Raw genomic sequence first — 15794 nt, 5'->3', positions numbered from 1 at the left:
TTTTAATTGACAAAAATCCCAGGTGCGATACCACTTTAAGTATAGCAGTAGCAAAGTGCCGGATTCTCAACTAAACTTCCCAATATTGGAATCCATATTTAAAATATGCTCTATTTTATAAAGTTTTTTAAAAGTCTAATTAGTAATTGGTTTATGTTTGTCTTAATAAGCTCACGAATTTTGATCTAAAAGAAATAGCTGATCGTGAAAAGGAAGCAAACTTTTTTCAGGGAATGAATCCAGATTGAAAGATAACTCCAATCCGATAATCTATCCCAGTGTACAGGAATCTGTCTTTTACTCTTGGCCTGAATTTTCCAGTTGTTTGAATCCAGCTGACATGTATATAACTGGGCATTAACTAGCAAATTTTGTGCTGATCTTTTTCATCCTCCTTGCATGCATGTTAAATGAGATTACATCTGATTCAATGCTTTCTTTTTCCAGGTCCTAAGTATTTGTACAGAGGGGTGGTTTTCCTTTAACTATTTAATTCAACCATACTGTACACTTGCTTGTGTGAAAAACACCTTTTCAAGGATTTTATTTTTAATGCTTACTCTCTTTTATTCCCTCTATCCAGAGTGCCGCTGCAATCTCTGCCACGGTTAGTGATGACAACAAAATCATAGTCTCACTCCAGCCATCTGATGTGACTAATGGATCCTCGCTATACTATGTGAAGATAACACAGTCTGTTAACCTGACCAATTATAAGCTCCAGTTCAAAGACTTCAACAGTACACTCCCTCCTCCTGTGGTCTTCAATGCTTCTTACCATGGGATCTACTACTTAGTCACCCTCCTGACCGGAAGCTCAAAATCAACTGTTAAGCCGGTACATTTAGTTGCTGTACTAACAAGTAAGCAACTCTTTTTAAAAATTTATTATACTCGTCAGTAATTAAATATAAGGTCATGGATGCTTAGGAATGAGTAACCTGTCTGGGAGGCTCAGATGGTATTCTAGACCACAAGAATGAAACATGCTTTCTCAACATTGTCTGGATCCCCAGATCAGAGCACATTCTGTAATCTGTGGTTTATTACTGTATGCAATGTCTTGGGAAAATGGATTTCTGCATTTGGCATTCAGTAAGTTCTCGGTTTAGCTACAATTTTCAAGGAAATTCCAGTGTCTGACATCAATCCTGAGTGTTCATTGAAGGACAATTTGCTGCTTTATTACATCACAGAAGACTTGACATATAAAATAGTTAGTGTTAAATTACATGAAAATTCCATACAGGAATACATTGTGGGGGGGGGGGGGGGTGTTTGATGGGGAGGCGCAGCCTGTGGTTGTATAATCATATTTGGGCTTATTTTACTAAACTTTGCTTCAATAAAAATTTCCTCTTAGTAATGCATAAGAAGATGTCACTGAAACCTCAACACAGGCTGTTGAAGTTGACAGTATCTTATTTACTTCATCAAACATGGCCAAAGAACTTCAAAACTTGATATTCTACTCCCATTTACACATAGTTGATAACTTGTCAACTAGTCTTGTGTAACTAAAATATTTGTTAACATTTATTTAGAAATTTCAGCACATTCAGGAATGTTGGTGTGTTTTCTGGCTTCATGTAACGACCAATCAACATATTTACTGTTGAAGATTTGTTTCATGTCGTTTGGTGTTTGAATGACTAGTCAGTAGATTAGCATTGTGATATCTTGGGACACAGCATATACACAACTGCACAACATGACGTAAGAACTGCACTGCCCATCTGCTTTATTATTATTTACATCAGTAGTCAACAGGTGGCGCTATTACACTTCTCCCTTCTTATTGAAGAAGTTAATCATAGCAAATAATCATTGTAAAGGAAACTTTCTGGTATCTGGCACTGACGGGACCGAGCTGGTGCCGTACCATCAAAACTGCCGTAGAAACCAGCGCTAATGTTAAAACATACGGAGCTTTTGAGCTCCGTGTGAATCAACAAACCCTGTTGCTTACAGCTTCGAAACAGTCGGCCGCAGCTTAAAAGCGTCTCTGTAGCTAAGCAACAGCTTCAGCTAGACCTTGCAGAGCCTGACTGGAAAAAAAAAAGCAACGAGAAGTAAAAAAACTTATAGGAAATGGCTCCTGAATTTTGCCGGTAGATAGAGCTTTCCGGACATTTAACCTCTGGTTAAACGAAAGTTTCCTGTACATGACTTGCATGGTATACACAACTCTTGGTATACATTTCTCAAATGGAACCCATTTTATGTTTCCAAATTCGACTATAGAATTTTGTAACACAAACAAAAGATATGAACTTATTTTCCATCTTTACAGATTAAACTTAACCACTGGTTTTCTGTTTCAAAGAGGATGCCTTCTTCCTTGAACAGAACTTTCAGATCTTCTTATAGGACTTTGACTCATTCTAGGCTGAGCCTGAGGAGAATTTTTCTCCAAGGGCTGACCTTGATCTACATTTGGACTCTGAGGGGGTGAAATTCGCCTCCTTTGCGCCCACCGTTAGCGCCTCCGAGGTGCGCTAACGGGGCACAAAAGGCTTATCGCCCGGGTGGGGCGCTAATAACGCCTGCCGAGAACTTCGGCGGGCGCTAAATGTGAGGTGGTAATTCGGTTACCTCTCAGACTGTTTATCTGCGTGATTCGGGCTCAGACTTAAATGCTGACTTTCTCCTGGACTTGTTTCTGGTACGTCTGATGTAGGATTTGCTACTGGTGCTCTACTTGTACCAAGACTATGTGACTCATCAGAATAAATTGAATCATCCCAGCTTTCAACTCCTTCCACATCTGTAGGTAAGATATGATCAATGTGAACAAACCTAACCTTTCCATGATCAAACATCTTGACCAAATATGTGCGAGGGCCACATCTCTTCACTACTCTTTCTGGTAACCACTTTAATCATTTCTGATGATGGTTCTTCACTCTAACCTTCTGGTTCAACTTCACACTTCTCTCTCTAACTCTACCTTTATCATGACTCTCTTTCTGCCTTGATTGTTTCTCTTCTACGGATTGTGCCAAGTTTGACTTTAACAACGAGAACCTGGTTCGTGGCTGTCGTTTGAAAAACAACTCTGCTGGTTTTCTACCAGTAGTGGTATGAGGAATATTCCGATAGGTAATCAGAAAATTTGTGGTCCGACGACAACTGATATCTCTTTGGATTTGGATCCAACATTTGATTGATGAGGGCACGTTTGACAATTTGTACTGTGCGCTCTGCTGCACCATTTGAATCAGGTGGTACAGTGAAACTTTGGTACATTTCACATCGTTTCTGCTCATGAACTGTGTGAACTCTTCTGAACAAAATTGCAGCCCATCAGAGACAATTTCTTCTGGGAGGCCGTCTGAAGAAAACAATCTTCGCAAATTTTCTAGTGTTTTGCTTCTTATTATCCGCATCGGAAACACCTCTACCCACTTCAAGTGACTATCTATCACTAGGAACTATTGCTGTCCTTCTAGCTCAGCAAAATCTACATGCAACCTTTGCCACACTCTGGGAGGCCATTTCCATGGCTGTAATGGTACTGATGGTGGTTTCTTGCTCACCGACTGACATGTTGTACACTGACTGACTATGTACTCTATCTCTTTATCTGAACCTGGCCACCATAAGTAACTGCGTGCAAAGCCCTGTTCCTGGGATTAGGGACAGGGTCACTGGCAAGGCTTGGAAGCTAAGCAGAGCCAGGCCTGGTTAGTACCTGGAGGGGTGACCATTAGGGAAGACCAGGTACAGAAGGTCACGGAAGGAGCCCCGAGGAGGGGCGGTTGGTGAGAAGGTCACGGAAGGAGGAGCGGCTGGTGAGCAGGCCCGGGCGTTGGGCTGAAGATTGTCGGACAGGAGGAATGGTGGAAATGGAATGGCGGCGCGCACCGACGCAGCGGCTTTGCTTCTCCCAGTCATGGGAGCTTGCAAGATCACATTTCGTTGTTCATGTACTTGTGCAATGACAATAAAGTTGAATTATTATTATTATTAAGCACATTCTCAGGTGCTGGTCATGAAGATCTCCTAACACTTTAGACCTGAACCTATTTAGGATAACCACTCTTGCTCCCCACATGATAAAATCTTTATCCACTGACAATTCATTCTTACGAACGAAGTATGGATGGATATCTTTCTCTGATACCTGGTTTAGCCATCCATTTGCTATGTAATCATACACCTTGACATAATTGGGTCACGTTTGGTTGCCCTGCCAATCTCTTCAGCTGTGACTGGCAGCTCATCAATGTATGAGAAATAGAACACTTCCTTATTGGGGATGGCAACCTGGACATAGCATCAGCATTACTGTGATCAGCTGATTGTCTGTACTCAATGTCATCATATGTATATGCTGACAAAATCAAAGCCCATCTCTGCATTCGGGCTGCAGCTAAGGTTGGAACTGGGGACTTTGGATGGAGGATTGCAATGTACTCACTGATACGCTCATCATTTAATTGATCGCGGGTTCCAAAATGACCATTTTCAGCAATTTCCAGGGGCTCAGGACTGTAGTGCTAGAATCTCCTTCAGTGGCATGTCCTTCGGCTTGGTGGGAACAAGCAAATTTTTCAGGGTTTCATAAACCTCGGGGCCTGCTTCATTCAAAAAAATAGCCCGTTTCATTTCTAAAACCACCCGGTTACGGTTTACATCATCGGATACTTCGACAATACTATTTGCATATACTCTGAAAGTCTCTCCGTCGCGATCGCACTCACACAAGCGCCGTATTATTCTCTTAAGCGCAGCCATCCGGACTCTGACAACATTGACAGTTCAACCACGTGTGCTCGAAATTACCTCTGAATTTTAAGTTTTTCTGCAAAACGAAGAACCTCTAACAGTCCCTCCGTCGGTTGGCAGGATTATCCGCCAACAAAAATTTCAGTTAGGGAATTTGCAATCTTTATCCTCTTTGCCAATTCTGTGATATCTTGGGACACAGCATATATATACAGCAGCACAACATGGCTTCCGGTAAGAACTGCACTGCATATGGCTTTATTATTATATACATCAGTAGTCACCAGGTGGCGCTAGCACAGGCATAGAAAGGTTTAACCGATATTTATTTATATATATTTAAAATGGCCGCTGCTTTCACTTGGTGCCAACAAATTCATAGGATAGGTTATAATCTGTTGGTATATAGGGGTGATTTCAAAATTCCCAGTTCCCAATCTGGAAGCCGCACTCCGAGATAGAGCTACAACATTAGAGCCTGATTTTCTGACCTGACTAAACCATTCTGTGACAATCCAGTCAACTCATTTAAACACCAAACTTTATTTGTTGTTATTAATAACTTTATATGTAGAATCATTGGAGTATTTTGTGCAACAATTATCGGCAGGAGGAATGGACACCTTTCTCCAGTCAGTTAGCATTCCTCACATTACAACTGTCATTCACAATTAAAATAACTGCTAATACCTCTGTCAAAGAAAGGACACTTGAGTGTCATATGAGTGTAGTAACTGCTTTATATTAATAATACTGCACAAAGTAATCTCTTGTCTAAAGAGTTTATCAGGGATCTTATTGAGTAATAATGGTTTTCTATTGAATACAAAGACAACTATCTGTTTGAAGAAAACTAAATAAAATGTTGGCACTTACTTTTTATGGGATTGCTTATGTGGGCAATTGCTCCAGAGGTGGAGTTTATAAGGTGATGTTGTCGAGGAGGATCGAGGTCAAGGAAAATGTCTTGGAAACAAACAGGTGAGATCTGGGACAAAGGCCAGACCTGGTATTTTACTCAACCAGGGAAGGTTTTACTAAATGATGCCGCGGTGGACCAATGACTGAACGGTTTTGATCTTGATCTTGTGTCATTGGTGAGCGGAGCTTCCCCACACGAAATCGGGGAAGAAAATGGGAAACAAAACCCAGGTTAAGTCATCCCAGCCTGCTCTCATACTTCTCCTTAGTAGCTGACTTCGGAATAGTGACCAGGAGCATGTTGTGCACGGGCACCAATAGTAATCAAAAAGGCTAGTGGAAGGCTGGCCTCGATCTCAAGGGGACGGGAATTTATAAGTGAGGAAGTAGTTGTACGATGATAAAGGTTTTAATTAGAGAGGGATTCCCCCAACCAACCCTCAATGCCATGCCATCATTCCTTGGCAAAGCTCCTTTTTACTTCTAACTGGAAGAAAGGTGTAATTAAACATTCAAACCAATATTTGCCCATTAGAGTTTGGCGGATTAAAAAAAACTCTGTGCTAATGCAGACAACAGCCACTTCTGAATAAGTGTCTTCGTTCGAGCAGCTGTCAGAATAGTAAACAAGTCTGGGGCTACCTTACTGCTTTGCTGACTGAAGCATCTCTAGCTGAGAGTGTGCCAAACCTTGAAGTACCAACACCTGCAAGATTTAATTTAATAAAGCATCCAATATTTAATCTAACAGGTTGCTTAGCTTGTGCTGTACAGAAAAAACTGTAGCTTCAAGTGACCAGCAGGAAAACCGCTCGCTTTGAATGCACATTCCCGCAGAGTGGGGCTGTAGCACAAGAGTGGCAGATGCAGCCTCCCACCCCAGGTGCCAGATACAAGGCAATGTTTAAGGAGGAGGAAGGGAAAGCCCGAGCTACTCATGGATGTAGTAGCTAGTTACAGGCTGGGATTGTCTCAGGCCTGAGAACAGGGCCAGGAGAGAATCTAGAGAGGAGAGAAGTGGTAGAAATTGAACACCCAGCTGATGGAGGGGGATCTAACCTGGAGTTCTGTGGAATGTCTGATTCAAAAAATCTGAAAATTGAGAGCTTGTGATTTACAAGCCAAGAGATCTTGTGGATCTTAAGCTAGGTACTCAGTTTATTAATAAGGTTATAAAATGGCTGTTTAAAATCCTCTATGTCTGGGACCTAAGCATTAAATAAAGATCAACGGAGTCCTTGTTGAAGAGAAAACAGACAGTAGAATGGAAACAGGTGATAGTAGAATAAATATCAAGAGATTCTTTAAAGAAAGTGGCAAATCACTACTCCAATGCAATCAGAAGAGGGACCTGTTCAGATATAAGATTAATGAGGAGAACTTCCTCTGAAAGTTTTGACTGGGAGGGATGGCAACTATGATGAAGATTTTCAATCCAATCTGAAGATATGAAGCTTGATGGCTGTAATTAAGTATCCCAGCACTTACGTTGGGATGTGACTCTTCCCTCCACCCTCCCTTGTATCTGACACAAACACTGTCCGATCGATATTTTTCTCCCCTCAACGGTGTAGGAGACCCTGCAGAAACAAGTTAGAACAGCCTGGGCTGGTATAAATGTTAGAACAATATATCTGAACTACATGTGTCAAGTCTTTATGTACTGCGCTCATCAACCCCTATGGCTGGGATATTGTGTGGGGTGATGAAGCTGAATGTCACAGTTTGTCAAAACTGCTCCTGGTAACATTCACTGCTCTCTGTTCTGACCTCCATAAACATAGGCTCCTTCATCGAAAGCACAAGAAATGGGAAAATCAACAACAATTAATGATTATTCTGTGCTGCCATCTTCTTCTTTAACCTCTTCCTCCCTCCCATCCACCTCTACTAATAATGATTTTATTAGAACATTTAACGATTCATTTAGTTAGAAGGCAGCATAAAAGACACCAGTGTGATCATATTTTGACTTGCTTTCCTTAGTCAATTTGTTTCTTTTATTCTTTCTTCAACTCAAATTTCTCTCCACGGATGTTGCCTGACCTGCTGAGTTTTTCCAGCATTTTCTGTTGTTATTTCTTATTATTTATATATGTTAGCCTAAACATAAAGTCAACATTTGATCTTTTACAATGGACAGTGCCACAATACAGGTTGACTATCCCTTATCCAAAAAACTTGGGACCAGCTGTGTTTCGGTTTTCAGAAATTTTCGGATTTCAGAAGGTATTGTTTCAGACTGGGAAACTCTGAACATTAAATTAATTTGGTAATTAGTATTTGTATTTAATATAAATTTTAAAAGTTCAGGCTACCTCTTGCGACTGTTGCGTGTCTCATTCCCCTTCCTGCTTCTCTGTGCTGCCGCTCCCAGTCTGTTTACAGCTCCCCCTGCTCCGTATCTGAATTCCTTGACTTAGCGGGGGTCTGGGGCTCGACTGCCGCCGCCAGTTGTGGGAAAGCCAGATATCGGCTGACTCCTACGCTAAGCTGGCCCGCAAATCAGGTCAGAAAAGCATCGGCCGCATCGGGTCAGGTTTGGCGCCACTCGGGTTATGTCGTGCGCACGACTTACGTTCCGCAAAAAAAACTTTCGGTTTTCAGAGGTTTTCGGTTTTCAGAAGTGCGGATAAAGGATAGTCTACCTGTATCTAATTGGATGTAGAAGTCATTTTCTGACTTGGTGCTCCTGGCAAGGAGCCTCGGCCGCTGGGAGTCCTTATTTGAAATTCCAGTGCACAGTATGTGCCAGAATTTACAATGTGCATTCTCAGTGGGCACGGCTCCCGGCTGAGAGTGAGGGCAGGAAATTACCACGCGTGTGTGTGTTTGAATAATATATATTATGGGCCTGAATTTGCGATCGGTGGCTTCCCGTGGGCGGATGCCTCCGATCATCAAAAAATCTACGCATTTACCTGGTGGTCCGGGGGATATGGAGGGTTGCGATTCATGGCCTCTCCTGATAGAAATGCGTAGAGGCCCATATATCCCAGGGGGCGCATGCGGTTCGCAAGCGACCCTGGGATCACGTGGGCCAGCCCAATCAATGAAAGAAGGGAATCCCCATTCACACTTATGGAAGTTCTGTACGTACGGAACTGTCATAAGTATGAATGGGGATGACTTAAAAAAAGTACACAAACACATGAAATTTAAAAAAAAATTAAATTACATACATAAAATTCATTAAAATGCCATTTAATTAAATATTTTAAACAAAAATTTAATTTTGTGGGGGGAAAAATGTATATGTTTTAATGGGGCTAAAAATAAACTTACCTTATTGGACAGGGTTTTTAATGTATAATTGAGTGATGAAATTTTATTTTTCTATTTTTTAAAACTCTTCTGGTAAAAGCAGGCCTTACACAGAGGCCCTTTTCCTGGGGATGCGGATGATCTGTCAAGAAGATCGCAAGTTCCGGGTTTCAGCGTATGCGCTTCGCATGCCTAAACCCGGAACTTGTGCGGCCCCTACGGGCGCGTACGCACCCGTAGGAGTCGCAAAATACAGTCCAATATGTGTGTGTATGCATGTACATTTTCTCCTAGCAGCTGTTTTAAACTTTCAAATCTAGGGGCAGGATTTTCATTCAGGAGTCGGGTTGGAGGCGGGACTACAACTTTCGGGGTTGTAGTCCCGCCTCCGTCGCGATGCGGCCAATCCACACGATTTTAACTTGATTGACCTTGTTGAGCCCGCCCAGCGGGCTCAGCAGGCCAATTAAGGGCCACCCGGCAACAGGTGACATCACAGATTGAAACTTCATCTGTCGAGAGCTTTTGACAGATGAAATATCAGCGTTTCACAGCTGTTTGAAGCTGACAAACACTGACAGTCTTACTTCTAACATGAGTCCTTCTACACAGACTCAGTTAGAAATCTCTCCTGCACAGAAAGCTGCAGGCTGTCACTTTTGACAGTTCACAGCCATTCTGCTTCCTGTGCCGGTGAGATGAGGGACTCCTGAGACCTAAAGGAAGGAAGGCTGAAAAGGTAAGAAAATGTATGTAAAACTTATTTAATCACTTTAGACACACCAAACACACTTATCTTTGCACCCATCACTCACCTGAACACCGACATCTCGACCCCTCCAAGTCCTTCAACCCGACGGCCCGCCTCCTGTAACTTGCCGTGGTTTGGAGCCATCGGGAATCCCACACTTCAACCTTAAAAATAGGGATTAGGCTAAAAACTGCCTGTTAACTACCTGTTAACAGGCAGTTAATTGGCATTAATCCCTTCCCGCCTCGGGTAGGCGGGTCCCAGTGCGGGGCGGGTACCCGCCTCCTTTGAAACTGGCATGGAGGCGGTTTTGGGTGCGGGATGGGGTCGGGACCCCTGATTTTGGGATTTTAACCCCCCGCACGCCTCCAATCCCGACTCCACGGCCCAATGAAAATCCTGCCCTAGGTGTCTGCCGATTAGTTACATTGCTTATCTTTAAACACACTCTACATTCCACATAAATATGTTGCTGCCCCCACCAGCCCTTAGACTTCATTTGCTTATTTGAACCAATAGTGCCAGGACAGAAAATTGCAGTGTGATGGTTTTGCTGGCTTGAAGATGTAATTACGGTCACACTTGCAAATCGAAGTGTCAACAAAAACTCTCTTGCAGTCAAGCTTCAAAGAATTCAGATTTCAAAAGCAGTGTTTTCCAATTTATATTCAGTAGTGCATCTCAACCTGAAAATAGTTGATCCTAATCAGTATACAGTGTCTTTCTACTGTTCCCTCCAGTCATGTCCCCGTGCACCCATTGCCCTTCCTATGATTGCCTGTATCTATGCTGCCTTCTGATAAAGGATTCAATATTGACGCCTTGAGAGTTTTCCATTTTGAAATATGGCAATGCATTCAATAACCACAGTAAATTAAGTTTGTAATCCCATCCAACCACTTTTAACTGGAAATTACATAGTGCAAAATTCCCTGTCTGAGGTCTGATTGTACTTGCTGGTGCATGTGACATTGGGTTATATTTCCCACTGGACATAACTCGTTATTCCGGTCAGCCGTCATTTAAGGTCAAGATCAACAGCAACAGCCTAGTGTACTTGATGTCAAGATATGCGCTGACCAGTTAATTGTTTTAGAATTGCCTATACTGGAAACAGGAGTGAAATTCTTATCTAACGTGAAGAATGTACTAAGTTTCAAGGTAGAAAAATCACATACATTTTTTTTTAATGGCTGAACAGCAGCACCATGCTCCAATGTATTATGCTAAAGTGTAAGTCACTGTCTTGTGTTCTCAATTTCCCAACAAGCAAGTTCCTAATCGGGACCATACCATCAGGGGAAGAGATATTGAGGGACCAGGTTCTGGTCAACATGGAGAGAGGGAGAGTTTTTTTTTAAAAAGGAAGTCACACACAGTAGGACACTCAAACAGTTCCCAAGAGCGACATTTGCAGAGGCCTGGGAAGAGATTGCTTAGCACTGGCTTCCGAGTCAGAAGGTTGTGGGCTCAAGCCCCCCACCAGGATTTGAGCACATCATCTAGACTGACACTTCAGAAATGTCGTCTTTCACATGAGGCATTAAACTGAGGCCCTGGCGGCCCCCTCAGGTGGGCATGAAAGATCCCATGTCACTATTTGAAGATGAGCAGAGGAGTTCTCCCGGTGTCCTGGACAATATTTATCCCTCAACCAACATCATTAAAACAGATTAACTGACCATTTATCTCATTGCTGTTTGTGGAACCTTGCTGTGTGCAAATTTGCCTAGAGAACAGCGACTATACTTCAAAAGTAATTCATTGGCTGTGAAACGCTTTGGGACATCCATGGGACATGAAAGGTGTTCTAGAAATGCAAGTTCGTTCATTTGCTCTTTCTAAAGATGGTGAGTAAAGTAGTGTATTGTTTTAAAAATTGCAGATAAAGCCTAGCCTTGTATTCAGACAATCTCTACTGGTTTATATCTGCAAAGTGAGTGCAGTAGTGATTGTTTTACATAATGCTGTGTTTCTTATTATAAACTTCTGCCATTGCACGTCCCTCATTACAACAAACTTTTCCCGGATTCCTTATGGAAGCTACGTGAAAGCTGATTTAAGAGCTCCGCACTTGATGCAATTAATCTCCATAGGAGCTACTTTGCTGTTCATCCACACTTGTATTAAAAAGGTTTAACTGTAACTGGCACTTCCTCTGTCTTTGCTAGAACCACTCCCAGTCAACAGTGTGGCTATATATGACTACAAGCAGTCTCCACAAACAGGAGTCCTCTTTGACATTCAATATCCAAAGCAGACCACCAACTTTTTCTCAAGATTAAAATTAAGCTACTTTGAAGGCAATTATTATCGATCATCGCTCCATAAGGGTAAGAACACATCAATTAACCGGGTAATGTCTGATTTCCACCAATGTGTTTGCAGTGGATAAAAGGATTTATTTGAGTTAGTTGCAGATTTTGGTCCAAAAGTATAATAAAACAGATTGTACTTGAGTGGCTAATTCTAGTTGGACCAATATCTTCCAGTGTATTCCATGATGTGGAAAAATGGGTCAAGATAGGTGCCTTTTGCCTTGCACCATCTCTTAATGTCTCTTAATCTCTCCTGCCTTCCACCCTATCACAGATCTTCCCTTTTGTTCTTTCCTCCCCTCCCCCCTCTCCCTGCCCCTACACTTGCTTAAAACCTGTTCCATCGCCAACTTTTTCCAGTTCTGACGAAGGGTCATCGACCTGAAACGTTAACTCTGTTTCTCGCTCCACAGATGCTGCCTGACCTGCTGAGTATTTCCAGCACTTTCTGTTTTTATTCAAGATAGGTGATTGAGTCCAAGAATCAATGCAAGAGGACTAATTTGCTGGGTTATGGGGGGGAAAGCTGGGTGTGGGATTAATTGGACAGCTCTTTCAAAGAGCCAGCACGAGCACGACAGGTCAAATGGCCTCCTTCTGTGCTGTAAGGATGTTTTATTACATTAAAGGTGCAATATAATCTAAATTGTTATTGTTATAAGCTTCAATGATTCTATGAAATTGAACTTTTTCATGGTTCTTCAGATATCCACTCCCCACAGGCACCGCCAAGCTTGCACAAAGCCAACCAATCAAATCTTTATTCAAACTTTTCTTGGTAGTTTTGTTGCTTTCTGACTCATGAAATGCCTCAAATTTATAATAGAATGAATGAAAAAATTGCAAGTTCTTCAGAAAATCACCAAACATCCTCATTGTTTGGAAGAATTCCTTGCACTAACTTTCTTACAAACGGGCCTTCCTGTCTCTTGCCTCGGCTCCTCCTCCACCCCCTCCCCCACCCTTGGTCTCCTCTCTTCTTTCCCCTGCCCCCCCAAAAAAAACCTGTTGAGGCTAAGTCAGTTGAAAATTTAAATATTTGTTCGGCAAGGGTATTAAAGGTTACGGAACCAAGGCGGGTAAATGGAGTTAAGATACAGATCAGCCATGATCTAATTGAATAGCGGAACAGGCTCGAGGGGCTGAATAGCCTACTTCTGTTCCTATGTTTCTCCTCCCCCTCCCTCCCCCCACTACCCCCGGTGTTATTTACTCCCCTCCCCTGTCATTCCTTGAGCGACCTGTCTTCATTCACCACCATCTTCCTCACCAGTTCAGTGCCCTTTTTGGGACCCCTCTGCACGTGCATTTTCCTCTCCAGGGGGCCAGCTTCCCTGGCTGGGAAACTTCTGGAGCTGCTCCCCCTCCAGCACCGTAACCTCACCTGAAGAGGAAACTCCTGGCCATGGGTGATGTCCTGGGCCCCCGCTCCTTGTAAATAATTCCGTCACTTTTCGTGATTTATTATTTTTAAACAGTTCTCCACGTCTGGGGTCCGCTTTTTAAATTTGGAGTTTTATGTAAGACCTTCAACTCTCACAACAGATATCCCACCTTTCTCTGGGAATCTAGGGCTTTCCTGCCGCTACTCCCCACCATTCCCGCCCCTAAGAAGCACTCTGGACTCCCTTTACTGCCCTTTTCTGGGAATCTTGTCTTCTGTTGCTGCACACTGTGGTGATTCACTGAATTTCTGAAAGTAATCTTTTGTGTAAGACAGTTTGAGACCCACGAAGGATTCTACCTAAATGGTAACTTGCTACTGTTGTTGACCCCCTTCCTACTTGCTACTGTTGTTGACCTCCGATCACATGACATAGCAACTCCCATTGTCTTTAGAAGATAATAATGGACAATAGTATGCTGCGCCGCACTGGCCAAATTTACAGCCCCATAATTACAATGATTCTGGACAAAAAGCAAGTACTTCAGAATGAATTACAGATTGTAACACAATCCTCAGGTTATGTTGGCCACAAATGTTGTGTGGTCACATCGTATATAAGGTAAGTGATATAACAGTTGATATATGCATGGTCAGTGTGATCTCCAGGATTGGTCTTGTTTGCCTTAAGGGGTCGGAGAGGAATTTTCTAGATCTTTTCCCCCCTCATTTTGGCTCTGGGTTGTTCTGGAGTTTTTTGCCTCTCCCAGGAGGTTACGCACCTGCAGGGGGTTAGGAAGTGTGTAGTTATGAGGCTCCAGGCATCAAGAGTATGGGGCAGGTTTGATAGACCAGCTGGTCTTTTCCTGCCCGTCATGTTCGAATGTACCTTTTGACGCACTCAAACTCAATTGTTCCCCAAATGATTAAGGGTGCATTTAGACTGATGGGGCCTGAGTGGTTTCGCTTGACACCAACACTGCAATTTATAGTGTAAATGCAGCCTGAATCCAGAGTCGAGGCCTGACCTGACCACTAGAGTGAATCAGAGTGAGACTCCCTTGAGCAATAGATTGCTTCACAATTAGTTTGGGCATCCGCACCCAACTTACACTACACAAGTTTAACATTGGTGGGAAATCTCATTAGGCCGATGCTAAATTTGTAGCGCAAACTAATTTACTTCAGAACATGAGTGTGAAACAAACGTTTTATTCCCATACTAATATTTTTTTTTGAGATAGTGGACTGTAAACAGTTGCTCAGCAACAAACTGTGTTCTTTCTGTGTGCTGGCTGTAATGGGGGTGTTATTATAGGAACATAGGCATATTTTCCTTCCAACATGTTCCTATCTAACTTGTCACTGCAATGGCCAATTAATGCTGGAATATTGGGAGCAATTTTCCAAGTGAGCACTGGCAGCAAGGAATCTCTCACACAATCAACATTTATCGAAAAATCATGGGAAACGGGTGGGATTCCCTACCACCAGTGCAACCATGCAAAATTGGCCCCCCTCTGCATACTCACTACCTTTATTGCTTGATGTAACTGTGCTGTGTTGTTTATTGTCTATATTTTCTTTTAAACAGATTTTCTGAAAGGCAAATTAATTTTCAACACTTGGCTACCCGGAACATGCTACAGTAACATTACAGTCCAACTGGTGGCAGAAGCTAATGTCAATAGAGTTCCATTAATGGAGTACAGTGCTGTTGGTCATGAGCCGAAACATCACAGAACGGGTAAAAACCTCAATTCCTATGCTTTTCCAAGACAGTGCCTCAGTAATAGGGTTGCAAAGGGGTGGAAAGTTTCTGGTAAATTTCTGGAAATTTTCCACGGGAAGTTTAGCTTGGGAATTTTGGGAATTTTGCCCAAAAAAGCACATGCTAGCATAATATTGTTTTTTTTGTATTTCTTTCTTTTTTTTCCACAGGTCCTCTCTTAAAATTACTAACAGAGATGGAATCTTAATTATTAAAGAATTTCTTAATCAATATATGTTTATCTTCTTACTTGGCTTGTTTTAATAATTACAAGTTTTGTGTGTGACTGTGAACAAATGTGTCCTGATTGGTTGGATGAGTGGATGAGCGATTAGCTCCCTCTATTTGTAATATTTGCATATCGAATTGTGATTGGCCTGCAGGCATCTGTAAGACTGCTATAGTTTTTTTAAGATCCAGGTTAGGGGTCCTGAGGGAAGTTATTTTGTTTTTTGCTGATGTTGTGATGATGCAGTAAGTAAATCAGACTTTATACCAAATAAACCAGTTACTTGTTGAACTCTGTTGTCCTTCAATTTAAAATATACAAAATAATACACTATTGGTGATGTAGCGTCGTGTGTGTACAGGTCATGCTTCCATCACATGGAGCATCAGCAAAAATGTACTCACCCTGTTGCAATCGTGCTGATC

The 15794-nt window shown here is 42.3% G+C and overlaps 1 protein-coding gene across 4 annotated transcripts in view; it reads left to right on the top strand.

Annotated features, from left to right (window-relative positions):
• The window catches only part of ptpro (protein tyrosine phosphatase receptor type O), a 202106-nt gene that overhangs the window by 73906 nt on the left and 112406 nt on the right, over positions 1 to 15794 (top strand). For all 4 annotated transcript variants that reach the window (XM_086010114.1, XM_086010113.1, XM_086010111.1 and 1 more), the window contains exons 2-4: positions 584 to 863; positions 11839 to 12000; positions 14964 to 15116. In XM_086010114.1, the coding sequence (XP_085866240.1) occupies positions 584 to 863; positions 11839 to 12000; positions 14964 to 15116 (595 nt within the window). The remainder of the gene's footprint in view (positions 1 to 583; positions 864 to 11838; positions 12001 to 14963; positions 15117 to 15794) is intronic.

This window comes from Somniosus microcephalus, chromosome 17 (genome assembly GCF_052327205.1).
Source record: "Somniosus microcephalus isolate GS21.2 chromosome 17, FLI_Smic_1.0, whole genome shotgun sequence".
Lineage (NCBI taxonomy): Eukaryota > Metazoa > Chordata > Chondrichthyes > Squaliformes > Somniosidae > Somniosus > Somniosus microcephalus.
Note: the sequence above shows the minus strand (reverse complement) of the source record. Positions and strands in the feature narration are given on the sequence as shown.